This window comes from Pieris brassicae, chromosome 2 (assembly GCF_905147105.1).
Source record: "Pieris brassicae chromosome 2, ilPieBrab1.1, whole genome shotgun sequence".
NCBI lineage: Eukaryota > Metazoa > Arthropoda > Insecta > Lepidoptera > Pieridae > Pieris > Pieris brassicae.
The window spans coordinates 22,756,862-22,769,575 of NC_059666.1; the positions used below are offsets into that span (position 1 = coordinate 22,756,862).

A 12,714-nucleotide genomic window follows, 5' to 3' on the forward strand; every position below is an offset into this window, starting at 1 on the left:
AGCCGTTTCAAACGACACCTTTTAGAGATAATTGATGGAGAATAGTGAGCTTTAAGTCTGAAACATAAAATGAGCAATTAACAATTACGTATATGTGTCTTATACTCTGACACTTGCAACACATAATAATTGTATGATTTTATTCACGGTAGACATTTAGAATTTCTAGGTAACAAACTCTAAGTGCTAATATCCGGCCTATATTAGTTCTCGAAGTAATCTGGTTCCCAAACGAAGAGGTATTAGGAAGTTCCTGCAATTTATGCATCACTAAATTCAGATTGCCGTTTGAAAGTAATTAAGTCATAACTTCGAAATGACCAGTGATTTATAGGCAATTTCCTTGAACATCCGAAATGTGACAGAATTGATTTGAATTTCATTTCATTTGTAATTAATAGACCTTTAATTCAGCATTTAGTTCCTAATAGACAAAGTGTCTATGATTGTCCTTAGTTTTTCAAATTTGCTTACAGTATTTTATTATGATCATAAACTTTTAAAGGAATTAGTTTCTATGATGTCTATTAATTAGCAGCATCATTTATTTTTATAACCTTTTACTACCACTACTACTAACGTCACTAACTAACTACATTTTAAGTTACTAGAAGAATTGATCTTTTAATCTTTATATATAAAACAAAGTCTGCTCTGTTCCAACACTTATAGCTCAGGAACGACTAGACCGATTTTCATGATTTTTCACTAAATAAAAACATTGGAAAATTTACCATCAGTGCCAAGTCAGCTTTCGAACGCAGGATTTCTTTGATCACCTTGTAACAAACATTAAACATTTTGTAGATGTTATGCTTTAATTCAATAAAACAAGTAAACCATAAGACTTTCATAAAAAGCATTTATGAAGGAAAACTTTCTCACAGTTGGAATTAGAATACATAAAGGGATGTACTGCTATTAAAAAAACTTGTAGCAATTTTCCGCATTTGAAGAGGCAAAAGTTTTGTTTTGAAAGAACTTTGCGGAGATGATTACGTTTTCGCATTATGTCGTACGTGAAACAATTTAATAACTTGCTATATTTTAATGTACATGATTGCAATCCTAAATTAATGTATAAACAGTTATTTTTGGTAGAATACAAAAAAAAGTATTATGTCTGAGGCAGTAGCCAATGTTTTAGATTCAGGGTTCGAAAATATGACCACTAGGCTAACACAGCTTTTAGTAACGATATAGGTATAAGTAACATGACGTATTAACTACTGTTTTGATTTACAAGTCTACAAAAAAGCACAATTTGTCTTAGTACTCATGAAATCTAATAAGAAAGTTAAACATTGGCAGGAAACTTAATTAGAGTTGTCTAAGACTTCAGGCGTTGGCGGCGCTCTAGTACCATATAGCTGCGATGTAAGTGAAATGTTATAAGCCCCTGCTGAGTTCTAAGATAATATTTCACTTAGACGCGTCAAATGAATACATTCCATTTTTTAATTTAAAATTTACAAAGTGGTTCTTCCAATACAAAGTATCACTTATGATTTTCTGTCTATTGTGTATCTCAGGTATTCGTAAATAAATCATATTTTTTGTTAGATGCATAATAATTAAACCTATTTATCAATTTTTACAAACGAACACTTAATTTTATACAAAGTAATTTTATTCCAAGGGTAGACTTATGAGTATAGTCCTCTTCCAGCTGTAGCCATCGCTATCTATTTTAACCATCTTTCTTCTGTTACAATATATGTATGTACAAAAATATCTGAAGTAAATTTTGTTACATAATTTTATAAATATGTATCTAGAATTGTTGATTACTTATCGCCTGATAAAATAGTTCAAGCATTGTATAAATTAAATTTCTTAAGAACGTATCACCGTGGTCTTATTCAATTTTGAATGAAAACTTAATATTCTGGTAAATTACTTAGGACGTATGGAAAATTGTTTGAATCTCAGTCAAACCAAGTGTATGCTAACTCATAACGAGATTTAGAAATGTAAAGTTGAAAGACGACTAGGAACGATGAGTATGCACCAGGGCAAAGCTTGTTGACTTTATTCTTAAACATTAGTATACTCCAGTAATTATGGTTACAGTGTAAGTTCATCACTGTACTCTATAAGAATATATTAAATTTCATACCAAGTGTGAATTGCTGTCATGATATAAAATAATAATAATAAAAGCTCGTCTGATTTCCAATCATTACAAAAAAATAATGTACTGTTTAGAAGTTTTACATTTTATGCATTTTTTTTTGATATCCTATATCCTAGCTACCTTCGGTACCGTCGATCGGAAACCTTCTCCAGCCTTTTCCAACAAGCTCTGTCCATGGTTTTCTTTCTCCTTTCGCTTCCTGATACTGCTTCAATTTCTTTTATCCACAATTTTTGGGGCGCCCTTTTCTTTTTCACTTTGTCCTTTACATATAGTAGTTGTCTTTAAAATTTTGCTATATGCCCCGTTTATGGTTCTGTCTTCTGTTTTAGGTCATAATGTAAGGCATCTATCACTTTTGTTTTTCGTCTTATTTTTTATCATGATTTGAAAAAACTTCACAAAAATCGAATTCCTGCTATCCAGAAGATTTGCTAAACAATCATTACAGGCGCAAATAACTTGATGCTATTTGCAACTCGTTATACATGCACATGAACAATATCAATATGTGCGAAAACATTGGAAAAATTTCTAGTTAAAGCAGATTGGTTCACGTGTCTCATTAAGTGGTGACGTTGATCGAAAGGGAATCGCTCGCGTGAATTGCCCGATTTATAATATCCTATTACCAGTACGTCGTGTGATGAGGTGTATTTTACATCGGTTAAGAGGTTATCGGTTAAGAATTTGAAGGTTTTTATATGGTAATTGATCGGCCTTAGGACTCTTCGTTCCGGAGCGGTTTTTGGTATTTTTGTCGCTCTCCTCCATTATGTGGCACCTGGTAACCAACAAAGTATTAGCAAGTGGCCGGCAGCTCATTCACCAGTCTCCTGACGTCGTATGTTTGGACGGCAGTATTACTAAACGTTTTTTTTAATGCCTTTATCGAACTACTTGGTCTACAGAGATAATTTATTAATTTGAAACTAATTTGTAATGTACAATATCGATTACCTTTTAGACTCTGAGTTGTGGAATATTAGGTCCTTACCATATGAAATTGAGGTTTTATCGACTTTGACCTTTTTTGGTTAGGAATTACAAATTTAATTTTTACAGCTTTACTCGTACATTGCGTCATTCTATTTATTAAATGGAAAACGTAAAATATCGCGTTATCGCAAATGGACAAACGCTCGTCGCCTGCGACGATTATGGCAGGTGTCTATTATCAGCAATTACAAACCATGATGAAAAAGCTACTAAACTACCAAGGTTGATGATCAATCGCTCTAGGCTGCTGCTGCTCGCAACTCGCAACAACGCTAGACCACACACTGCAAAACAGACTGCTACGAAATTAGAGAAGCTTCAATTGGAATGTCTACGACATCCACCGTACTTCCCGGACCTTGCTCCAACGGCTTACGATTTTTTTAGAAATTTGGATAACTTCTTGCAAGTAAAATAAATAATTGAACTCTGATGGGGCAGTCGATACCGCCTTTTATTCTATTTCGCATTTGATTGATTCCCGTCCGAATGGTTTTTTTAGTTTAGGAATCAATGAACTACCTATAAAGTGGCAAAAGTGCAAAGACAGCAATTAATTTAATATATAATTATAATTATTATTGAATTAATTGCTGTCTTTGCACTTTTGCCACTTATATATATAATTATAATAATTTAATTAATTAAATATATTATATCTAAAAATTCTACTTTTGTTCTTCCCATACAAAATGCCAATTTCATATGTAAGGACCTAATATTTTGTCTTTTTTTTAAATTAATTTATAACCCTCTACTCCCCTGCCATATTGTCCAGGGACTTTTTATACCACATTTTTTTCCAAAAATAAAAATAATATACATTTAATTAATTCTACTAGTTCGCGAATGGCAGGCGTCGCGAAATACGGCCCTGCTGCATCGGTAATATTTTTATTTTAATTAATAAAAAAAATATTTTGTCTATACATTTGTATACCTTAGTTTTTATTGTTTCAACCGGAGTTTAAAAGCCTGTTATATATATATGTAAACTCAACTCAAAAGCTTATAAACTCCATTCATTCAATACAAGTCAATGCCAATCAGCAATTAGGAACACTGAAGCTGAGGTATATAATGAAGCATATCCTCCGAAACGATTCAAAAACCCCTCAACTAATTACTGTCGATCAGATATTAATGATTGGAGTGCAGTGTTGTGTTGAATAATCTGCCTAATTGAGTTAAAACACCCACGTCGGTTGACGTTAATTTCTTAATCCAATTACAAAACGCTGCGCATCTAATTATCTATGTATTTGCGTCTACCTTATAATAGGTACTAGAATTAATATTAAAATTACGAATTTTTTTTTAAATTATTGTATTAAATTATGCACTTAGATTTATTTAAATAATTTATCTGAATAAATAATGTTTATTCAGGTTTATGTATAAGAGTGATAATACAATACAATTCAATAAGTTAATATTTTGCAAGTAAGTAATTAAACATTTATTTTAATAAGAAAAACGATGACATAAAAAACTATAATTACAGGAAACAAGTCCATACAATATCTTTTGGCTATTAACTGCAAATCCAATTCCACTATAGGAAATCATTAACTGTGCTAACCTAAAAATAAACGAAGCCAAGGCTGCAAATCGAAAAATATGTTCCACATATCGAGTGGTTTAAAGTACTAGAAATTCCTATTTGTACACTCGTTCAATACTTACTGAATATTCCATAGCTTGTACGAGATAATGACGTGACGGTAGTGCAATATACACGCTTTTAAAATACAACTTCCGTCGTATAAACACGTCTAAATGAAGCTTTAGTGTGTGAGTCACGTTCCAACTTCTCATAATTTATAACAGAAGAACAGGACGTTTTAAATGCATTTTTACTCAAGTAAATTTTAAAGATGTGATTGCAAAATTATTTTATACGAGCTATTTCATTTAGACTAGGCTTTTAAGAGTTAATGAGCTTTTGAAGGTTCACGCTATGAGTGCTAATTGGTCTATTGAGGTAAATATATTACTTATGCTTGGTAAAAGTAAATGGACTACAACATTAGCTCTTAAGCGATATAGCGTATATTTTACTAAAGTTTAGCTCACAAGTGAACATTCATTTCCAAAACGTAATTGTTTCCAAAAATGTATATCCCTTAGCTACATATAGCTGATCCATGGATCAGATGAACCAATTCAGTGGGAAAATTCGTGATTATTTTGTTTTATAGGCAAGCAGGTGATATGCCTTCTACATGACACACGTCTCTAACATTTTCGGGCTAGGTAATTCCAGTTTCCTCGCGATGTTTTCCTTTACCAGACAAGTGTTAAATGCGCACTAAAGTAAGTAATAATAACACAAAGCGAATAGTATGCAAATATTCATGTAATTTACTGTGCAATTCAATTTCGTATCACGTACGAGTAACCGCAATAACTATTAATTATTATTAATAATGTTGAACGCCGTGACTTTTGACCCGGCATTATTATCTTCGCCATTTTAATTGTCCCGTTTTAATATAGCCTTTAGCAGTTTCTTGCTACTGAACAAACAATTATGTTATAAATTCATAATTGTTTATTATCTAGTTGCACTGTTGTTGGTATGTTATAATTTATTAGTAATGTCAAACAAAGTAAAATTAAAACACAAACGTGCTTGTTGTTTTTACGGTTACTAAGAAGGTCAAAGTTATAAAAAAATATTTATTACTTAAAGGTGGACAATTCATATTATAAATAAGCGATTTTTGAGTGATTTCCATTGGATTTTTCTTTTATGTTTAATACAATACCTATTCTTCTAAGCCTACCTAAACTACTAGTCAGTGTTCCTGTGCTTAGTAGATTGCTTACAAATTCAATTAAAACTGTAACGATTTTATTTTATCGAACAAGTCCACATATGAAGTACAAGGTACATGTCGTAAATGTGTTTCCAGACTGACAAAGACTACGAAAGGGCGTTACTCCTGTCCTTGCCAACTGTGACAAATTGTCATAGATTCAAGATATATTACGCGAAACTCCCTTACAATGGCTTAACGATGAATTATAGGATTGGAGGTGCTTCAAAAATGAAATCAGGTTCATATGTTTTTTGTACGATTTATATGATAATTCTTGTTCCTTGTATCACGTTACAATACTGTTCTGGCGTTTTTGGGGTCTAATTAATTAAACACAGAAATCCATTGATACACAGCCGAGGTTCGAACGTGGGACCAGGGTTGATACTTACACGCCAAACCACTGCTTAGGCTGATTTTACTTGACTCCATGATGGCTTAGTGTCATAAAAGATATACTAAATATAATAATGTTATTATTTATAAAAAGCATTTTGAACGTTTTTTAATTACATCAGGTAAATAAGGAATGGAGGTAGTAACGATTAAATTGAGTTGTTGGCCGCGATAGGCAGGCTGAGTGCTGTTGACCGAGAATTAAGCTTTGCTACAATATTTATGTATCAGTATCGGTACCTAAATAATTTTCTCCGTACATTTATAAATAAGGTAAGTATTTATAGTTCAAATAATAAACTTGAATAAAAAGTGATTAATATAATACCTACGTTTTGTAGAGAAATGAAACAGGTAAGGTTTTAAAATTACTGGATATTCTTGATAGTCTCTTTATAACTTTACGTCGGTAAAGTTCATTTGCTAAGTATTCCCGAAACCCGCTCAATAATATAAGTTTATTACTATTAAGTAGGTCTAACGAAAATTTTAGAGTGTATTTTTATAAATTATCGTTAAAAAGAATTATCAACTAAATGTATAAATTAAGCTTTAGTGTTACTATGCGCGACATTCTACACTATGATGATAATTGTAGTGAACACGATGAGGGACTATTAAAATTACAAGGCCTTGGTTTTTATTAACAACCACATTATAAATGCATATTTTATTCACGTCTTTATTATAATATTTTTTTTAAATAATAAATTTAAAATAATATAAATCTCAATAATTTATGTACTCTAATCCGAATCATTGTTGGCTTCAGTTAATATTTTTCGCGCTTAAGACAACAAACAGCGTTTAATAAATCGAATCGCTTATATTAATTTTGGGGTATGGGGACATTGATTAATTCTTCATACGGAACAGCGACGAAGAATTTCTCAATAGTTCTTATAGCTAAATCCACTGCATAGTCTACTATGGGTTTTCCAAATTCTTCCGCCACTGTTTTCCAATTTTCGTTGAGGAAATTCAAAACTGTGGCACCTGAAAAACAAAGTGAAATTGTAATTAAAAGTAGTCTAAAAAGTGAACAGTGAAAGAGAACCCAGGAATATTTTATTTTAATTTGTAAAATTTCATAACTGTTTTAACAAAATTCTTTAAAATACAGTTTCGAAAGCTTGCCCTTCATACAGTGTGGACATAATTAAGGCGACTATTGAAGATACTAAATGCAGGCATTCGCCTTTTGGAGTATAATATATCTGTTAAATTTATTGAAATACATATAAAGTTTATAAAGAACTGTAAACATATTTAAGCTTCCATACCTATAGATTGTTTTATCCCTATTCTATATTATACTACCAGAATTTGACGTACGAACATATAAATCATTTACTTTTTACAAGGATACACTTGACGTCTAAAAATGATTAAAGCTTCTTGATAAATTAATAGTACTAGTACATTTAGTACGGAGGCGAAACTTAAGATTTTCGTTAATTATTTTTATGTATACCGCATACACTCACTGTGCGGTTCACTCGCATAATTAATTTCTGAGGTGCGTTTACCCTCGACACCCTTGTAATTATATTACCGCCCCGTCAGCGTTTAGGACTTAATTAAATTCATTTAGAAATAAAATATATGGAGTACACAAAACTCTTGTTGTGTCCAAAATAACATCGCACTGGGACATTTTGTGTGGATGTAACCCCCAAACGTGGCACAGAAATTGTTGTTGATTTCGACCAAGGCAAATAATGCCTTTTAAACAGAATATGTTTCACTAAGATTCAAGCCTAGGTTAGTGACTATGCAACTTACTGAAGATATATATAATTATTTACGTATAATTAATATGTTTTTGCTATGTATATCATCAGTTAAAAATCAAAAGTCTCTCTAGATATATCTCTATAGAACTTGAGTAAGTTTTTTTTTATGTAGGTGTATTTTACGTGATTACCATGGTTTGATCGCGTTTATTATTACGTTTATGATTAACAAAAAAAAAACTATAAGATAAGTTATGGTAGTACTTACTTAATTCTTTGCTTTCTTTAAATAGATTCTGCAAGTCGAAAGTTATTTTATCTCCATAGTCGAACGTGTATTTGTAGTTCCTTAGTGCAAAGTGATTAACCCCTTTGGCATCTTTTATGTATTTCGTATTGATATCAACCTTCATTCTAAGGTTGGCTGGAACAAATTGTATAGTTTAGTTTTAATAACTATTATTTTATTGTCAGATGCTGCTGACAATTAATTTAGATTACGAGATCATTAACCCTGATTTGTTTATAGCAATTTGTCATGAAGTCAACATTTGATAGAAATCTGTGTCATATTATATTTAACAAAGTAAAAGGCTGGAAACGTTCTTAAAATTATTGTAGCTTCCCCTACCCTACCCTAAGAAATGTATTAATCATATTTTAGTGTGATCTTTCCTAATAATCTTTCCGTCAGAACGAAACTTCTGGTAAGAGCTAGTACTGGCATAACTGGTACTTACTCAGTTTGACTTTAGCGTCGCCCTCACCATTTATCGGGAAGAGCAATATCTTCCCGACTGCGTCATACTGTCCTTTTATCGTTAAATTGCAGTGGAAGTCCAGAACAAAGTGTCGCTTCTCTAATTCAGAGCTAAAATATATATACAGTTTTATTAAAATTAATATTGCAATTTAAAATCATACGGATTTAGACAAAAGTATATATGGAGTACATAAAATATATTACAAGTAATACAAATATTTGCTCTATAGAATCTAGTTTTTGTTTCTGCAATAATGTAATGTGAAAATTAATTAACATAAAAATTATAAGGGATGCAACGGGCGGTCTTATCGCTCACAGATCTCTTCCAGGCAACCCTAGTAAGGACAAACAAAATATTAAGGGAAATATATGAGAAATATTACTAAATAACACGAAGAGCTAAATCAACAAAAAAAATTCAAGAACACTGAAAAATTATAGAATTACAAAATTTAAAAAAAATTATAATACAATTTTTACAAATACAAATTCAAAAAGCTAATCTCACGGATTCATGAACTACAATGCAGTACATATAGCGCTCGTGCAAAAACAATACAGTTTCTATTAAAAGTAACCAAAAGTAAAATTTCGGAAGCTAAATTCATTTATCTACGTTAAAGTCATGCGGTAACATTTCCCAAAGCTCTCAAGATTAATTTAATTAATTAACCTAGAATTGAGAGGGAGATATTGTGTCGGGGAGATTTTAGATCACTATGACATTTACCAAAACGTGTATTTGTTGGTATTTTATGAATTAATTAAAAAACTGACATCGCGAACAACAAACATAAATATTACTAGACATTCTTCATGAATGAATTGGTAAAATCTGTCTTGACTCGTTTTCAACATTAAATAAAACAAAGCCAATGTGTATTATATTTAGAGACGTATATCTAAGAAAACCACTGGGGTCCATACTCTCCCTATTTTATTCACAGACACGTTACACGAAGCGTCTCTCCGTTTGCCGAATTATCGAAACGTTTGACGAAGTGATTGTATCAAACAAAATATAACATCATTTTGATGTCCAGACTAATGAAATAATTTTGATTTATTATATTGTCTAGTATTCTCTTGTGTGTATTTTTAAGTCAAGTTTTTAGCTAACGAACGCATTTCAACGCGAAGTTGGGAGTGGAACATACAGTTTCCTGCTATTTTGGGAATTAAAAAATACTTAAATGGTCAAAAACTTACATAACATTATCCACGATGCAGTTTCTAAAGCCGGTCACTTTTCCCTGATAAAAAGTTACTTTCAGTCCAGTTAGAGGAATTGCTAGCTTCTCAATAACGAAGGGATCCAACGAGGGCACTCCAAGCTTAGGGAGGCCTTTTACGAATTCGGGAATAGCTTCCTGTGTTGACTTGACAAGACATTCTCTACTAGTTTCGTTGCACGGGTGGATAAAATCCGCTGAAAAAAAACAAGTTAACATAACAATTTTTCATAAAATTTACTTAGACTCCTACACATTTTAGATAATATTTTTTTTTAGTTAATTTACTATGAGCAACAAATAACAGTTAATTTAACATTTCTTTAATAAATACTCAATTTATCTGAAGATTTTTCTCACAGTTATCAATTAATAAAAATGTCATGACTATCATGATTACATTGTTTAAAATAAAGTTCTGTAAGTCAATAATGAGATATGATACCTATCTTAAAAGGTAACTTGATCAACCTACAATGTAAGAATAACATTTTCGTTAAATTCGAGACTCTGAAATCTGTTTAATAATCAATTATCCGAAGGTTTTACAATATTATGCAAAATTAAACAGTTCAATATATTGTCGAATATATTAAATATTATAATTGGAGCCAAACGAAGGCATTGCATTAATTGCATTTGCATTAAGTCTCGGAACCCGTTAACCAATCGTTATAGGGAAACGCATTCCATTTCTTTTATAAGCAACTTGATTTGTTGGTCCGGTTTCCTTACAATGTTTTCCTTCATCACAGTATGGATGTGTTAATTGCCTACACAAAAATGAATATCAAACGGTCACTCAGACGGGATTTAATTAAACGCATGACCTAAGTGTTAAGAACACTCGGTCTAACACCTAGTACTCTATTATGTTATATTCATACAACGTAAATAATATAGGAAATTGTATTATGATGCCCAGATGTTATTATGGCCTTAATAAATGCGTGACCTTACCTTTTCCATTATATTAAATTACATAGGCAGTCTTCACAACTTTTAACAATATATTTATACGAATTACAGCATAAAAATATATACTTTTTGACTATTATATGAATATTACATGTAATTAAAGAAAATTGTAAATACTGTATATTTGTTTGAATAAATAAAAACATTAATAAAATATGTAATATATATGATAGAGGTTTATAACTAATTACTTAAAAAGTAGTATACTAGCTTTTCTATATTAAATTAATTTATTTCCGTTAATCATAATAATTAAATAAATTTCATAATATCATTGTTTTATCAAATTATTTGTGTCATAAGGGAAAAACATTTCTACCTTTTTTGTTACATTATGCATGCTACTTACACCTACAAAAAACATATTATAGAATTTTTAAATTTAAAATAAAAATACGAATTTGTAATTTAAGTTTAATAATGGAATGTTTAATAATATGCAAGCGTTAAAATAAGGTTTAATAAAATGCTAGTTAATGCATTAGGAAAACATGATGAGAAAACAATGCGTTTTGAGTTCGACAGGTTACACAATTAACTTTAATCTTTTCATATAGTTAACTTAATACTCGATAAACATTTAAATTTTCCAAGGGATTTCAATATTCGTTGACTTAACTTATAAATTTCATATATATATTTTTAGCCTCGTATGTCTAAATAGTTTTACAATGTAAGCCAAAATACTTACGTGCAATTTTTGCGTCTCCAAAATAGAGAAAACACAAGACAAATATCACGCAATCCGTTCGTAAAATCATTGTTGATGTTTGCTGTCTGGGATCACCATCAGTTCTTGAATGAGGAATAAATGTTTTATATCTATGTAGACACTATTGGACCTTCAATCTGACATTGCAGCCAGTTAACCGGTTGTTTTGAACTACCGATCGTTAATTATCGGTATTTTTATAATTTTTGTTACCAGAATGTTTTTTGTTTTGTTCGTAATTAGTAACTCAGTTTTATACAGTATAAACGATGTAAGTGCTATGGTAAATACACTATATTTTTGCATTCACATTATTTCACTCTCACGCTCAACTCACGTCATGTGGCCTTATTATGCAACGTTTTACTTAATCTTAAATAGCTCTAAAGCAGGATCGGAGCTGTATTTAAAATAACAGCGGATATAAGACACGAAGCGTGAAATATTCATATCATCTAAATATAAAATTTCAACAAAACTAAAATGAGAAACATATCAATGAATTTATTACAATTTTCTTGTATCTGAACTTAACATCCGAAAATGTCAAGGTGAAAAGCATCAAGAATCTCAAAAGCGATCTAATATTAGGTCCTTACATATGAAATTGGCGTTTTGTCGTACTGGCCACTTTGACCTCAAATACCTCCTCTTTGGTTAGGAATTTCAAATTAAATTTTGTACAGCTATTTATTTATGTATTTGTGCTTCGATGACCGTCATTCATTTGTTTTTTTGCTTCTGTTTTTTTCTGTTTGCGTCACTCACTTTACAAAATTGAAAACTTAAAGTATCGCATTATTTACGAGTACGTGTTCCGCCGTGGCACTAGTGCTGCGGAAACGACTCGAAGGGTGAATGATGTGTATGGCGGTCATGTTGCAAAAGAAAACACAGTTCGTTTTTGATTTCAACGTTTTCGTTCTGGAAATT

At 31.1% G+C, this 12,714-nt stretch overlaps 1 protein-coding gene across 1 annotated transcript; it reads right to left on the reverse strand.

Annotated features, from left to right (window-relative positions):
• Nucleotides 1-6,777: 6,777 nt before the first annotated feature.
• On the reverse strand, nucleotides 6,778-12,046 carry LOC123720553 (circadian clock-controlled protein daywake-like). Its single transcript, XM_045677213.1, has 5 exons — nucleotides 11,761-12,046; nucleotides 10,069-10,288; nucleotides 8,834-8,964; nucleotides 8,362-8,517; nucleotides 6,778-7,353 (listed from the first exon to the last, which is right to left on the reverse strand). Exons 1-5 carry the CDS (start codon nucleotides 11,828-11,830, stop codon nucleotides 7,187-7,189), a joined length of 744 nt encoding a protein of 247 aa, XP_045533169.1. The 5' UTR covers nucleotides 11,831-12,046; the 3' UTR covers nucleotides 6,778-7,186.
• Nucleotides 12,047-12,714: the final 668 nt, after the last annotated feature.

Bases quoted from the DNA above. Each gene is read 5' to 3' on its own strand.
- LOC123720553 (XM_045677213.1), bottom strand. From the start codon at position 11,830: ATGATTTTACGAACGGATTGCGTGATATTTGTCTTGTGTTTTCTCTAT. The intron at 10,289-11,760 runs GTAAGTATTTTG...GTTTTTTTTCAG, and splicing joins TGGAGACGCAAAAATTGCAC to CGGATTTTATCCACCCGTGC. The intron at 8,965-10,068 runs GTAAGTTTTTGA...TATATATTTTAG, and splicing joins TGCATCGTGGATAATGTTAT to CTCTGAATTAGAGAAGCGAC.